Source organism: Falco peregrinus, chromosome 1 (genome assembly GCF_023634155.1).
Source record: "Falco peregrinus isolate bFalPer1 chromosome 1, bFalPer1.pri, whole genome shotgun sequence".
Classification (NCBI taxonomy): Eukaryota; Metazoa; Chordata; class Aves; order Falconiformes; family Falconidae; genus Falco; species Falco peregrinus.
The window spans coordinates 112393866-112407561 of record NC_073721.1 but is presented as its reverse complement, the minus strand read 5'-3'; the positions used below and the strand labels follow the sequence as shown (position 1 = coordinate 112407561).

The 13696-nt window shown below is 37.0% G+C and overlaps 1 protein-coding gene across 15 annotated transcripts in view; it reads right to left on the bottom strand.

Annotated features, from left to right (window-relative positions):
• The window catches only part of ZNF280D (zinc finger protein 280D), a 55805-nt gene that overhangs the window by 33025 nt on the left and 9084 nt on the right, over positions 1 to 13696 (bottom strand). For 9 of the 15 annotated variants that reach the window (XR_008747859.1, XR_008747861.1, XR_008747860.1 and 6 more), the window contains exons 3-6: positions 13112 to 13177; positions 12633 to 13003; positions 6703 to 6820; positions 1536 to 1703 (exon numbers count right to left, since the gene is read on the bottom strand). Coding sequence is in view for 11 of the 15 variants with exons in the window: in XM_055808703.1 (XP_055664678.1) it covers positions 1536 to 1703; positions 6703 to 6820; positions 12633 to 13003; positions 13112 to 13177 (723 nt within the window). In the remaining 4 variants the exon portion in view is untranslated. Of the gene's footprint in view, positions 1 to 1535; positions 1704 to 6702; positions 6821 to 12632; positions 13004 to 13090; positions 13178 to 13696 lie in introns of all 15 variants that reach the window. The other 6 variants (XM_027779600.2, XM_055808728.1, XM_055808675.1 and 3 more) reach the window with 4 other exon arrangements.

Here is a 13696-nt window from a genome sequence, read left to right as displayed (position 1 = left end):
TAGACATGGATCAAAAAGCATTTTTCCTTGAAGATAACAGTACTGTTAAGAATCACAATTAAGCAGAAAGTCCTTCACATGAGTGGATGGCCAAGCAAGAGATGTACCACAAAACAGTGCTGCAAGTCTTCACTATTACAGTTTGTAAAACGTTTTGACACATCACAGCTAAGTGCAAGTTGAGCTGGAAGCAAATGGGTTCTGCAGCAAAATCTCGTGTTCTGTGGTGCTTCAGTGCTGGATTCTGCGACAGATTAGAAATTGCTATGCTAGCACTGGACAGCTTAGAGACAAAGTCATAAAAGTAAAGTTCTCAGTGAATATGATCTACTGCTTTGTTACGGCATTTAGTAAGATCCTCCAGCTATCTTTTGTATATTACAGGCTGCCGCACAGTATCTGTTTTACCCAACACAGGGTGGAAGAGAATTTTTTGCTTCAATATTCCATGTTATGGCCACTTCCTTCTGGTTGCTGGGGAAGAGTCTGAGAGCAAACCAGCTGCAAACAAGACATGCAGAAAACCCAAACATGAAATTATTCCAAACCACAGAATCAAACTGTATGTAGCTCCTCATTTTAACATTATAGGCAGGAGTATGTGGTTGCAAGTATCTCAAAGTCAAAATTAAATCCTTGTCTATTACAATCAGCTGGAAAGCACTTTTTGGCTCAGAAGGAAAATGCACCTAATTATTAATAAGCCAAAACAGCTAGACTACCTCTCTTCTTATAGAGAGGAAAAGGTCTTTCAAAAACCACCCTCTCTTTGAAACTTAAAATCCCCCTCCTCCCTTCCCACTACTGTTCTAAACTGTGTCAAAAACACTGCTGCAAAATAAAGGGGGTAACTGCAAAACATATATTGCAATAGTTAGTCCAAGTACAGAATCACAGAATAATTTATGTTGGACCTGTGGACGTGTTTTTGTCCTGCCTTCCCTCAAAGCAAGTCCAACCTTACCAGGATGCTCAGACACAACCAATCAACTTCTGAATTGGTTGTGTCTCCAAGGACGGAGATTCCACAATCTGAGCCCTTGCTGCCTTGCCTGACACTCCTACAATGATTTTTTCCTTTCTTTTATCCAATCAGAATTAGTTTATAAATTCAGCAGTCACAGAATTCTTTCAATCTTGATTTTCTCAGTTGCTTTTTAAAGTTTCAACTTTATTCAGTTCTTTGACATAGAAAAATCTGGACTAAGAGTATGAAGTCAGGAGCATTTGTTTTGGTCATCTGTCTTCACAGCCACTGAACAACTTAACTAGTCATTGCTTTACAGAATTCAAACATACCTACTAAACAATAAAGGTCTAGAGTTTGCACAGGTAAAAACCTAGGGTATATTAATTTGTAACGGTATGTAAATCCTTGCATAGAAAGGTTTTTCTTATTTTAAGGCAGAACAGTTATTATTTACATTGCCTTAATAGCATTAGTAATATCTATCAACTTAAACATTAAAAGAATGCTAGCTCTTTCCATGAAAGAAATGCATGGATTGACAGCTAGACCATTTCATCTACCCTACCTTTTGAAGATAAATTTTGTGATGGTGTTACTGTTGTAGAGTTAACTGTAGGTGAAACAGCTGAATTGCTTCCAGCACCAACCTCATTAGGCTTGGCCTTTTTTGGAGTTACACTGTTGCCTTCAGAAGTAGCAGGACGCTTAGATACAAAACCACTCTCATTCAGACCTACAGTGGTTTAAATTAAAGAACCTCAGTATTTTCCCATAGTATATTATGAACACATTAGTGATAACTATACTTTAAAGGATGGACAAGTCTCATAAAGCACTTAAGATTTCCCTAAAATAATAAGCCATACAGACATTAAGAAAACAATACCCAACTCAGACTGAATATCCTAAGGGCAGTGGAGAAGGAAACAGCAAATGCAAAGAGATACAGAACCATCCCTGGAAGCCAGTCAATCATACTATGATCACCTTAATTTATTTGGCCTACTTTTTAGATCTTGACCCCCACTAATCTAAGACAAGGTGAGTTCAGAATAATAAAATTAAGCTAAGCAGCTGGTTTCTGCAGTGTCCACTATTTGGAACAACTTCTGCCCTTCTGATGAAAAACATCTCTCCTTTTTTCTGGCACAATGTTAATGCTGGTTTAGTTCTTTATTTAAGTCTGTAAATCATTTGAGACTCCAGTGCGTATGGAAAATAATAAGTGTAACTTCTAATGACCTAATCACAGCACACCTATTTGCTCTCTTCTGAAAAAAGAGTTGATTCAGTTGTTTTAAGTATTTCTCTAAAAAAAGAATCACAAAAAAATAACTCAAATTCAGAGGATCAGTGCCTGATTAACATGTCCAGCAATACTGGGCTCCATCTTGTCCCGAAACCCATGTTTCTGTCACTCTAAGGTTACCCTTGATGATGTAATCTCAATACAGACCTGAAAGAGCACAAGTACATACCAAGACGACTGAAGTGCCAGCACAGGCCTTGCAAATCTCTCACAATCACAGACTGCAAACAGCCTTAAGACTATCATGAACCAAGACAAGGACCACATTTTGGTCCAGACACAATGACCTAAACTAAGGACATTCTTGTATGTTTCCCCTCCCAATGGTCTAGCTACTCCAGTGATTTCTTTTGGAAACTGAATAACTATCTTTAGAAGTCTTCTCAACAAGCAGAAGTAACTTGTGTCACAAAGTTAATCAAACCACTTCTTTGGAGAAACAAAACCACCCTCTTCCAGTGGTGACTCCCTACACCTAGCAAACACTGGATGATCTCCCATTCAATCCACAGACACAAAGACTCCCCCACAGGGAATGCTGATGTTTAAGCATGCTAAAGAATTTACCACACTATGTCTCATATACAGGAAAACATAATTAACTTGTTATGTATGTATTTAATCATCCTTACATTCTCCTTTGTTGTACACCCTTCCTTCTTTCTAACATAAATGAACCTATTAAGCTCAAATGTCTCACCCTGTGCATTGTTTGCCTAAGGTAATCAGCACATTCACAAAATAAACAGGTTATTCATTAGATACTACTACTACCTGAAGTTTTTAAATTTACTTATACTTGCACTGTTAGGTGTAGAGCTGGTTACATTGACATGTGCCCTGATCAACAAAGACCTCCACAGAGCTGTTATGACTTTAGCACTCCCCTGTAACACTGAGTTTATTCGAGCATCAGGCCATCATCCGTTTACAGCAGGAACTGCTGCTAAGTATTTAATTATGTGTAATTGTGTAATGAGGGCCAGGGAAAAGACAGGAGGTCTGACTGATTTTACAAGAAGCTTCAGTGAATTATTTTATTTTACTGTAGAAAACCCAATTTGGAAACAAGAACTATTTGTACATGTTAATAAAACTGGTAATAGTTTCAATTAAAAACCTGACACATCTGTGGCAAAATATTTGAAGAACACTTTGTATTTATAAAGGTGAACATTCTTAACAGTTAATACAACTCTGATCTAACAAATTCCCTCTTTCAGGAGAATTGTAATAATACTAGAAGAATATACATAGGTTCACATTTGAATTCTGTTGTTTGTTCATTTAAAAGAAATAATTAAGCCTATTCTGAAAAATAATCAAACCTATTCCAAGTACTATTTTATACCTAGCTGGTATAAATCAGATTGATTCCTCTTCTCAAAGCACCTCTCTCAGCTGGTTTGTGGACACAGGAATTCCTTGGATCACCCATGTTCCAGACTAGTTTGTCCAGTCCTCTACCCAGCAGACCACACAGCTGAAACTGTCAGGGACTTTAGGTACTCAAGGCAGCAGCCAAACAATTCTTGTTTGGCTTTCAGGCTCCTTGGAAATCCATTACCTTCACTTCACACTGTTAATGAATACTTTCCTAAATATTTTTTATCTATTTTGAAACAGCTGGCTAAACTCATACACACAGTATTATTGTGTACAATATCTAAAATGATTGCAAGAAGGAGCAAAATATACTGGATGCAGTATCACCTTGCCAACAGGTTTCTAAACACACATCACAGTACTACTGTAAAATCCTTAACACTGTTTGGTACATCTGGGCTAGCTGGGCCTGATTTTATGAATGATGGCAAAAGACATTATAAATAGTAACCTAGGATAAAAGCATTAAATGTACTGTGGTAACAGTCATATCAGATTAACAGAAAACTGACATGGAAGCCAAACTGTTTCAGGCCTCTAGTGCCTTGTCTCTCACCACCATCTCCCACTAATCTAGTGCTATGAATGCATGTATACAGTCCAGTTGACTCCTAAATACCACAGAACAGTTCTACCGGTTACAGCATTTTCTGGTTCCCCCAAAACCAGTAAAGTTTGTGGGAGAATGATCTCAAAATATTCTCAGAAAGCAAGCTGCAGTTTTACATACATCCCCAGTGCTCATCCAACCTGCAGGCAAGTTATCAATGCTGTTTAATACCACATTCTATTCAGCATCCTAACAAAATGTCTGGTTACTGCCCTGCTTAGACTTCAGAAAAAAAGTATTGATGCTACATTGAGCTAAGAAATGTCTTTAATGATCCATGTACAGAAGTGAAATTGTCCTACAGAGTATCACAGGCCAGTTCCCAAAATGACTCTACTTATAAAAGCCGTATTCCATAACATCTTGTGCCCATAGTGCTACATAGGAATTAGAGGAAGCATAGCACCAACACAGGCAAGTAGGCACCAGCACATACAAATAACAATAACTTAAGAACATTATGTGACCTCACCATGCAAGTCAAACCACAAAACATGCAGACACTTCCTCATTGTGAAGTGAAATGCATTTTAAATTTGCTTACTGTGTCATAAAAATATTCTTGTTTCAACCCTCAATTATAAACCTTCTAATTTTTAAATCCTATCACCATTTTACAGAAATAAACATAGACTAAGCACGGTATATTTAATATGCTTTTGGTCTGGTTTTGCCTGGGATACAGTTAATTTTCTTCATAGTAGCTGGTATGGGGTTATGTTTTGGATTTGTGCTAGAAACAGTGTTGCTAACAGGGCTGGTTTAGTTCCTGCTGAGCAGCGCTTACACAGAGCCAAGGCCTTTCTGCCTCTCACACCTTCCACAGCGAGTAGGCTGAGGGTGCACAAGAAGTTGGGAGGGGACACAGCCAAGATAACTGACCCCAACCGATCCAAGAGATATTCCATACCATGGATCATGCTCAGCACATAAAGCTGAGTGAAGAAGGAAGGGAGCGGACCTTCAAAGTGATGGCATTTGTCTTCTGAAGCAACTGTCAGGCATGATGGAGCCCTGCTTAGCTGGAGATGGCTGACCACCTGCCTGCCACTGGGAAGCGATGAATGAATTCCTTGGTTTGCTTTGTCTGTGCACGTGGCTTTTGCTTTACCTGGTAAACCGTCTCTATCTCAAACCCTGAGCTTTCTCACTTTCACCTCTTCTGATCTCTCCCTCACTCCACTGGGGACAGAGTGAGGGAGCAGCTGTGTGGTGCTTAGCTGTCAGCTGGGGTTAAAACACAACAGCTTTGAATGACAACCCTTGATGCTTCTAAATATTTTCTATTTTTCTCATTAAGAGGCTAATTTTTAAATATGCAAGCAGGTCTCCTACATAATAATAAAAAAACCCCAACAAACAAACAATGAACAGTTAAAGTTTCACCTGTTCTTTAGAGAACAAGGGCTGGAATACAGAACTGTTTGCAAGAAATAAAACCTTTGTTTACTTTACAAAAAGCTATTTAACCCAGTAAGACAATAATAAGATCACAGAATAGTTAGACACATGCAGGGAAATACCCTTCACTGATAAGCAGCTAGAGTGAATGCCTAAACTAGTGATGCAAAATCATTACATCAAGCAGAATAAACTAGCAATCACTCTGTTCTACGTAATTTGTTAGTATGACCACTTAGGCCATTCATTGTACATAACCTGTTACCTCATGCAAGAATCAGAAGTGACTGTCACCTCTAACTTATAGATTGACTTACAAGATTCTGGTCTGTTATTAACTAAGTACAATCCTTCACAGAAGAGAAGTCCCAAGTTAAAGCCTGCTACATGATTCAAATACACTTCATCTGCTGTGACACAAAAAAAGGTGCTTTTTTGTTTATTTTTAAGTAGGTTAAACAGCTTCTGCTGAAACACAATTTAGCTAGTTGAAAAAAATATTTTAGTTGTCAATCTATGTACTCTGTCCCTTCCTCTCCTTTTCAGACAGGACACTTTTGCTCCCATCTACTCTGACTCCTACGTAGAGCAGCAAGGAAACCAAGATCATCATCACAGAGAATCCACTCAGACTCAGAAAGTTCTTCTGGTACTGTTCACAGCACCCTCTTGCTAACAGTCATTCCTATTCATGCTAGTCAGAGTCCTGGGTATACTGAAAATGAGCCTTTATCAGTCAAAAAAATTACAGTGGATCTGGCAGTACTTTTTTCAATCTAAATGATAGTTTTAAGACATCAGTTGATATTACAGTCAGTCTAATGTGCTGAAAAGCAAAGTCTGACAACACAAGTCTCCAAAGTCTACTTCATTAAACATTATACAGTGTTATGTACAGGGGGAAGAAAAAAGTAGCTATGCTATGTTTTAGAAATCCTATTTAAAGTTATAACCCAAAGATCTGCACTACAGTTAAATGACATTAGGCTGTTTCTTTCTCTTAGCAACTACTACAGTTATACCCACCTGTTACATTCACTGCTGGCCCAGTCTGGTACTGTGGAACTCCCGAGTTCTGTCTCACACCAAACAGTATACCAGATGTATTATCTGGTGCAGCTGGTGGAGAATCCATAATATAATCCTAATAAGATATTTTCAAGAGGGAAAAGAAATTTGAGGTTTAACATTTTTTTATTTGCAGGCTTCAAAGGGTTTACTTTAAAAACATATGATTGCTTAAAAGTACTACTAAGTACTCAGCTGTAAATCAAGTTAATTACAGTCTCCCCAAAATAGTTTATTTTGACATTCTAATAAGTTTGCAGCTCTCATCAGTGGTTGTTAATTTATTCACAGATGTGTATCAGAATAGCAAAAACAACCATAAGACCTAGGAAAGTCAATTTTATGAAATATTGCTGAACTTGTCTGAACTGCTAATTGTAACTGCTTCTGTTCAAAAGTCTGATGATGTTTCAAATTAGACCTGAATTGTTTTTCAAAAAGCTCTAATACTTCCTTCAACCCAAACTCAGGCATTTGCCTGTTACTCTTGCGTAACAGCTAGCTGCATTTTAAAAGATCAGAAAACAGAACTCAAAAGTAGCACAAACTTGCAGCAAGCAGAAGCTTCTCAAAGCAAGATGATAAAACACAAAAATCCATCAAAGTCTACTAAATGGTCAAGCTTTAATGGAAGTAGAGTGTATCTATAGCATGTTGACTGGGAATGGCACTCATTCATAACACCATTAATGCTTTTTTTTCTTTTATGTAGAGTGATTTCATAAGGACTTCTGGAAATAATGTAATCAAACCCTCTTTTCAAAGAGCAGTTAACCTAGAGGTTGGTTCTTGTTACTCAGTGCCCTGTTAAATCAAATTTTGAGCATCTCCGAGTACAGGTATCACCTTAACCTTCAGTTTAAAAGGTTTGCCCTTTAGTACTACACATAACCTAAAAACAATGAAGTAGTCCACATTTCTTGGCTGCAACACTGAGAACTGTTAAAACTAAACACCTTCACTCATCACTCAATAGGTAACGTTTAGAGTGAAAAGAAACATGAAATTTCTCTTTACAGATATTCAAGATTGGGGGGTGAGGTAGAAGAAACACACTTTCCAAGATTCATCAATACTGCTCACATCTTAATAGGCCATTCATTCTAACAATCAATCTGTAAAATGAAATATTTTCAACAATAACAATAAGTTAAGAAAAACCTTATAACGAAGTTAGGTTTAATTTCAACATTAAGGTATGACTGGCAAAATATTGGCACTTGATCTTTTTACTCTGAAATAATTCAGCTGGTTACACTTCATCAAGCTGTACTGCGAAACAGATTGATCTTCATCAAGTTTTTTAACAAAATGCTTCCTATGCACAATTGTGCTACTTAATTGAAAATCTCTCTGGGGAAGTTACCACATTTTTAACTACCACTGCATCAACTAAACTTGATGGAAAGAAGTCTAAAGAAGCACACAAGTAGGCATCCAGGTATGATAATCTATTTTAGGACTCCTAAATACCAAACAAAAAGAAGACGCTTCTCCCCATCCTGCCTTTTTGTTGTCCACCCCTTAAATGAAGACCCCGCAGGACCTTCACAATAACGAAGAGCCATTCTTTCTCCTGATGAGCAACCTAACCCAACCTAACCAAATTAAACATGAATGTTCAAGAGTAGTTGTGCAAACAGTTACGAAATTTCTCTGCTCTACGTGTTCTAACAGCTACATGAGCTGCAGTCACAGAGCAGGTGTTACTGTAGCCATAATGGTTTCAGACTAGCCAGTGAAATTACAAGTAAAGCAGCTTAGCCTGCAAACCTCACTTCAAGCACAACTAACACTCAGGTGGCTAGCCTCTGGTAGGCTCTTTGCGTGGAGAACTATGCACATTTATATTTGAAATATGTCCAATACCGTAGCTACATATAAAATCTGCAGTTTGTTTTTACATGCTGCTAACATTTTAACTTTCTCCAAAATAATAGCCTGGGTATTTTGATGGCTTGTGTATATCTCCCTAGTATATACTAAACATATCTGGAAGGCAGAAAAGTAGACAAGACAACATGGAACTTTCAAAGTCTCATAATTTGCAAAATGTCCTTTTCTGTTCACAATTATTCTTTTCATGCAATTTGGCTCTCTCATTTTACATACAAAACCTTCCAGTATCTTTCTATGCTTCAGAAAACAAAAATGTTTTAAAGAAGAAAACAAAACGGCTTAACCACATCAATTAAAAAAATCAAACTAACATGTACAGGTGTTCTCACATGCAAAACCCAACACCTTTATAAAGTAAGTTCCTAGGGCTCAAGTAAAGAACAATAACCCACCACCACTCTTAAGTTTTCCAAGAGACTACTGAAAATACTGTGTTTATACTCTGCATCCTAAATATTCTAACTGTGGAAACCAACATGATAATTGGTAACGAAATCCACACAGAGAAATTACAATGCACGTTATCTGACCTTTGCTCTTCCAAAATTAACAATGAGAAACTGGAACCTGAATCAAGCTCAGACTGAAGTAAGTCCCTATTAAGTAGAGGAAAGATATGGACAGAATTGGCTGAGGGTTACTGGAGAGCACTCTGAGCATTGAGTTACAGAAAATCTTTACCACTAACAACAATTTTTTCTTAAAGAAAAGGATAGCTCTATGCTATCATATACAATAGCAGTAGCTCTGACTGAATTAGAATTGCTGTAACAGTATGACTGAAGCCAAATTCAACTCAATTTCTGGAACTGCATTAATATAGCATAGTAACAAGAATACAAAACCTAGACTTTTACAGGAAGTCAGTGGACCAAGCCTGTGATTGAAAAGGGGTATTTCAATGATAAATCTGGAATACCAAACAACGACAGAAGGTAAATTACAGACCTAGATGTTACGAAAATGAGAAAATACATGTTTCAACCAGTTAGTGATCAAAAGCAATCAGTTCCCACAGAAAAAACTGTCATTAAAAAATACTGCACCATATTAAGAATGCAAAAGCACTCTGAAGGATGTTCATTAAAAGTCCTGCCAGTGTCTACTCATATCTCACAGTAACCTTGCACAACACAGTTTTTTAATTTTGGATATAAGTTTCAACATCTGGAAGATCCAGACATCAAACATTCCCCAGAAAAATTTACTTGAAGCTCTTGCCACTTAGGAAGAATCAAGTTGGGAAGAAACAGGAAATGTGAATGAAAATGTCACAGAAAACCCAAGGCAGAAAATATGAACCGTGGTCCCAAGTGAAATATGAAATACAGGCTAGATGCAAGGTGAGGGGGAATCCAGGAAACCTAAGGAGCTCTTGAATGAAGACACTTCAAACCAAGGACATGAACCACAAAATACAGGTAGTAGACATATGATGCTAAGAACAGAAAATGACATAATGTGGTAGGAGTGATTAAAAATCACAGAACTTTGCCCAAGAAGCTGAACTATAGTACCTCCTGAAATAAAACACAGGACATGAAACAAGCCTCTTTTCCCATAAAAAGTATGGCATAATCAAATGGCAAGAACAACACAAAAACAAGAAAACAAATTATTCTAGATAAGGCTGAAATTGGAAATACAATTCTGAATCAAGAAAAGCTGAAGAGATGGAAGATTCACTTTCAGCATATTTTAAGCAAGGAAAAAAAACCCCGAGAAAAATCTTTCTAAAGGTACTCAAGATTTTCTTAACATCCAAAGAATAGGACATTACATTTAGGATAACTTGAGAAAAATAAAAGCTCGTGAAAGCCATGCCCAAAATGTCAACACTGTAAAAAAAAACATATAACGTATGATAATTTCAACTGTGGAAGTTTTAAGAGACCACAGAATATGTATGCACTGGGTATCCCAGAAAAGGATGCATTACTTTCTAGAGCATATCAGTCTAACTTGGAATACACAGAACTGACCAATACATGGTTAGAGATCCCTTTCCATGCTGTGTACCTTCAAAGTCATATTTCAGACTGCAACTGCTTCAAATAGGAGTTTCTGTACTCTGCCAGGGAAGAACAATCACCTGCAGATTTTAGAAAAGTAAGACCATAAAACTTAGCTAAAGCCCCATCTGTGACATTCCTGTTGAAAGTAAACTCGATGACTGAGAAAGAACTCTCACAAAAGTAAGTGCTGTGTGCATAGTGTCTTTAAAGGACATCACTGCCTTGAGTTACATGCAGCTCACATATACCTTTTGGAGAAGTTCAGCTTTCCTAGATCTCTTTATGGTTTTCTAATAACAACAATGTAGAGTCTGCTAGCAGCTTTATCTATTAGAACAAAAACATGAGCATGTATGTGTGAGGGAAGTAAAGGAGAAAGCTTTCTTTTGCAGTAAAGATTCTGCAAGACACCCTAGCATACCTTTGAAGGATTTAAAGCAGCATACTAGCTTTAAAAAACAGAAAGTATAAACACTTTCAAAAATAAAATTCACAGATTTGAAATATGTTTATACATCATGTGAAGTTGCAGACCTTTCTCTATTAATCTGTCCTGCTTTATAAAGACAGAATTAAGAGGACTCTAGAGGCAACCTAGATATCCTACTAATATCTGGACTTTCGATTATATAATTTTTTAGCCTGCCTTAGATACAGTGAGACTGATTTAGCTAACTTTCTTCATTAGATATGTCCAATTTCTCTCTGCAAACTATCAATCAACTGCTAAAGACTCAAAAGCGGGCAGTGTAAGTTCTTTCATAATGAATCTGCCAGATTCAGCTACCCAGTTGACAGGCAATGATTGCACTGCATTGTTTTTCTTAAAATACAACCCCCCCGCATCATCAATGATTTAGCCACAAACCTTAAGAATGCCACCCAATTTTCTCATGTTTGAATGGTCTTATTAACTATGTTCATTCAGACTGATTGCCCTGTTCAGCAAATGCAGAATACCTTAGGCTGCATGATTTTTATTTATACCAAAAGACTGACAGCTGGGACCAACGCAGGTGTGTATATTTGCATGGACAGTGGAGATGGTGCCTGCTGTCAGGCTTTATTTTAACCCAAAAGTAGTAGCTAATATTACAGGCAAGTTGTCGAAACAGTGCCAGCTCAAATTATTTTCAATAAAGGTATAACATCATAGTTTACCTTGTAACAAATATGAAATTTTAATTTTAATCTTCATTCTTTCTCTCTGAAAAATGTCCAATGGCTTAAGGCAACAAAACCAGCATCTAACTTGACTCCTACAGTTATCATTCTGAGGTTCTGTGGCAATCCAGGAAGATCTATGATACACGATCTATGTATGTCATTCCCTTGGACTTTTCCAATAAAACAAGTATGTTGCCAGATTGTTTCATCTACTGACACCGCAACTTTTGGTTGCTTAAGTCCTCCTTACCATACTACTATTTCACTACAACTGCTATATGAAGCAAAAAGCAAAAACACCCGAGGGGCTACTAGTACAGCATTCTCTTACAAAGCGAAAATCCCAAGAGAGGCAGTATAAAAATCAGGTAGGAAACCCACAAAGTTACTTTAAACACTAAATGCAAGCTATTAAAAAAATGACATCATTTTATCAGTATGGAGGATCCATCTCTAAGCAGAGAAATCTCCAGTATTTCGAAAATGAGAATTTCTGTAATGTCTCCACACAGCTTAAACAAAATAACCTAAACAGTACTGATTTGTTTTATGCCTAAGATTTTCATTTAATGTAATTCCACTGTTATTAAGCTATCATCTTTCAGTCTTGCAAATCAGTCTTTTCAAATATGTATTTTAATTCACCAGTGCAACGTTACGGTCCTACAATCTTTACAGTTTATATAATACTAGTCAATAATCTAATCCAGGTCTTCAAGCTACTAGACTGAGTCAGTATGTTCCTCGTTAATTCATTCAAAACTAATTGCACCACGTATTTTACAGTTTAAAGGAATAAAAACTTACCGGATTGAGTACTACAGGCTGTGCTGTTACAGTAGTCACTGGCCTGGATACAGGTTGAGCCACTACAGGAACCGTGATATTTCTTGATACTGGTTGTGTCGTCACTGGAATGGTTACAGGTCTGCTAACAGGCTGTGATATTCCAGAACTTGATCCAGTCATCTGCTGTGTTGATAAACATCCAGCAACTGGTCTCTGCAGTGTCTGTGAAGTTCCTGAAACATTCACTGGTATAGACAATGGCTGAACTGCTACAGAGCTAGTTGTAGGTCTGGATACGGACTGAAAGACTGATGAAACAGGCATGGCACTGGGGCTGGAGGCAGGTGGTGCATAATGGTGACTGTCAGGCTTGAATGTAGTAACTGTACCTGTTGCAAAGGATTCCAAAGTTATCTTTACATAATTTTGCAGTCAGATATTTCATAAGTGTTGTGGATTTTTTTGGTTTTAATTACCATATTAGGACAATAAAGTACCTCTACTGGGTGCACCATTCTGTATCCCCCTTCGTGATGAGCTGAGGTTGACTCTGTTCAATATATCTGTCAAAAGTTACATTTATCTTAATTGCAGTTAAATTAATAGCTTAATTGCTTTTCAAATTAAAAGTAGCATTCATATCCACTAATGAAGCCAAGTAGGATTTGACATATAAATTAGAATATTATTTCTAAAATAAATACCTGGCAAAACAAAGTGTCTTTTGTACAAACTGAAGTATGTTCTTCTACTCCCCTTCTCTTAGGTTAAGCTAGTTCACCTAAGAATCTCAGCTTTTTTTATCTTGGAAATAGATTAACACAAAAATAAGAGCACAAGCAAACAAACAAAAAAGAACATTTCATAAATATTTAGCTTTGCTGATTATAATGCATTTATTCATTTGTTTCTCACATACATTATAACTTCCACAAGTACTAGAACTGCTCTACACTAAAGGAAGTATTTCCTCTAAACTACACAATTTGCTTCTGTATTACAGGAAAATACAGCACTTAAAAACTTGGTTTTAGACTTAATTTTCCAAAGCAAAAGAAAAATAACAGACCAGCAACCAAAGG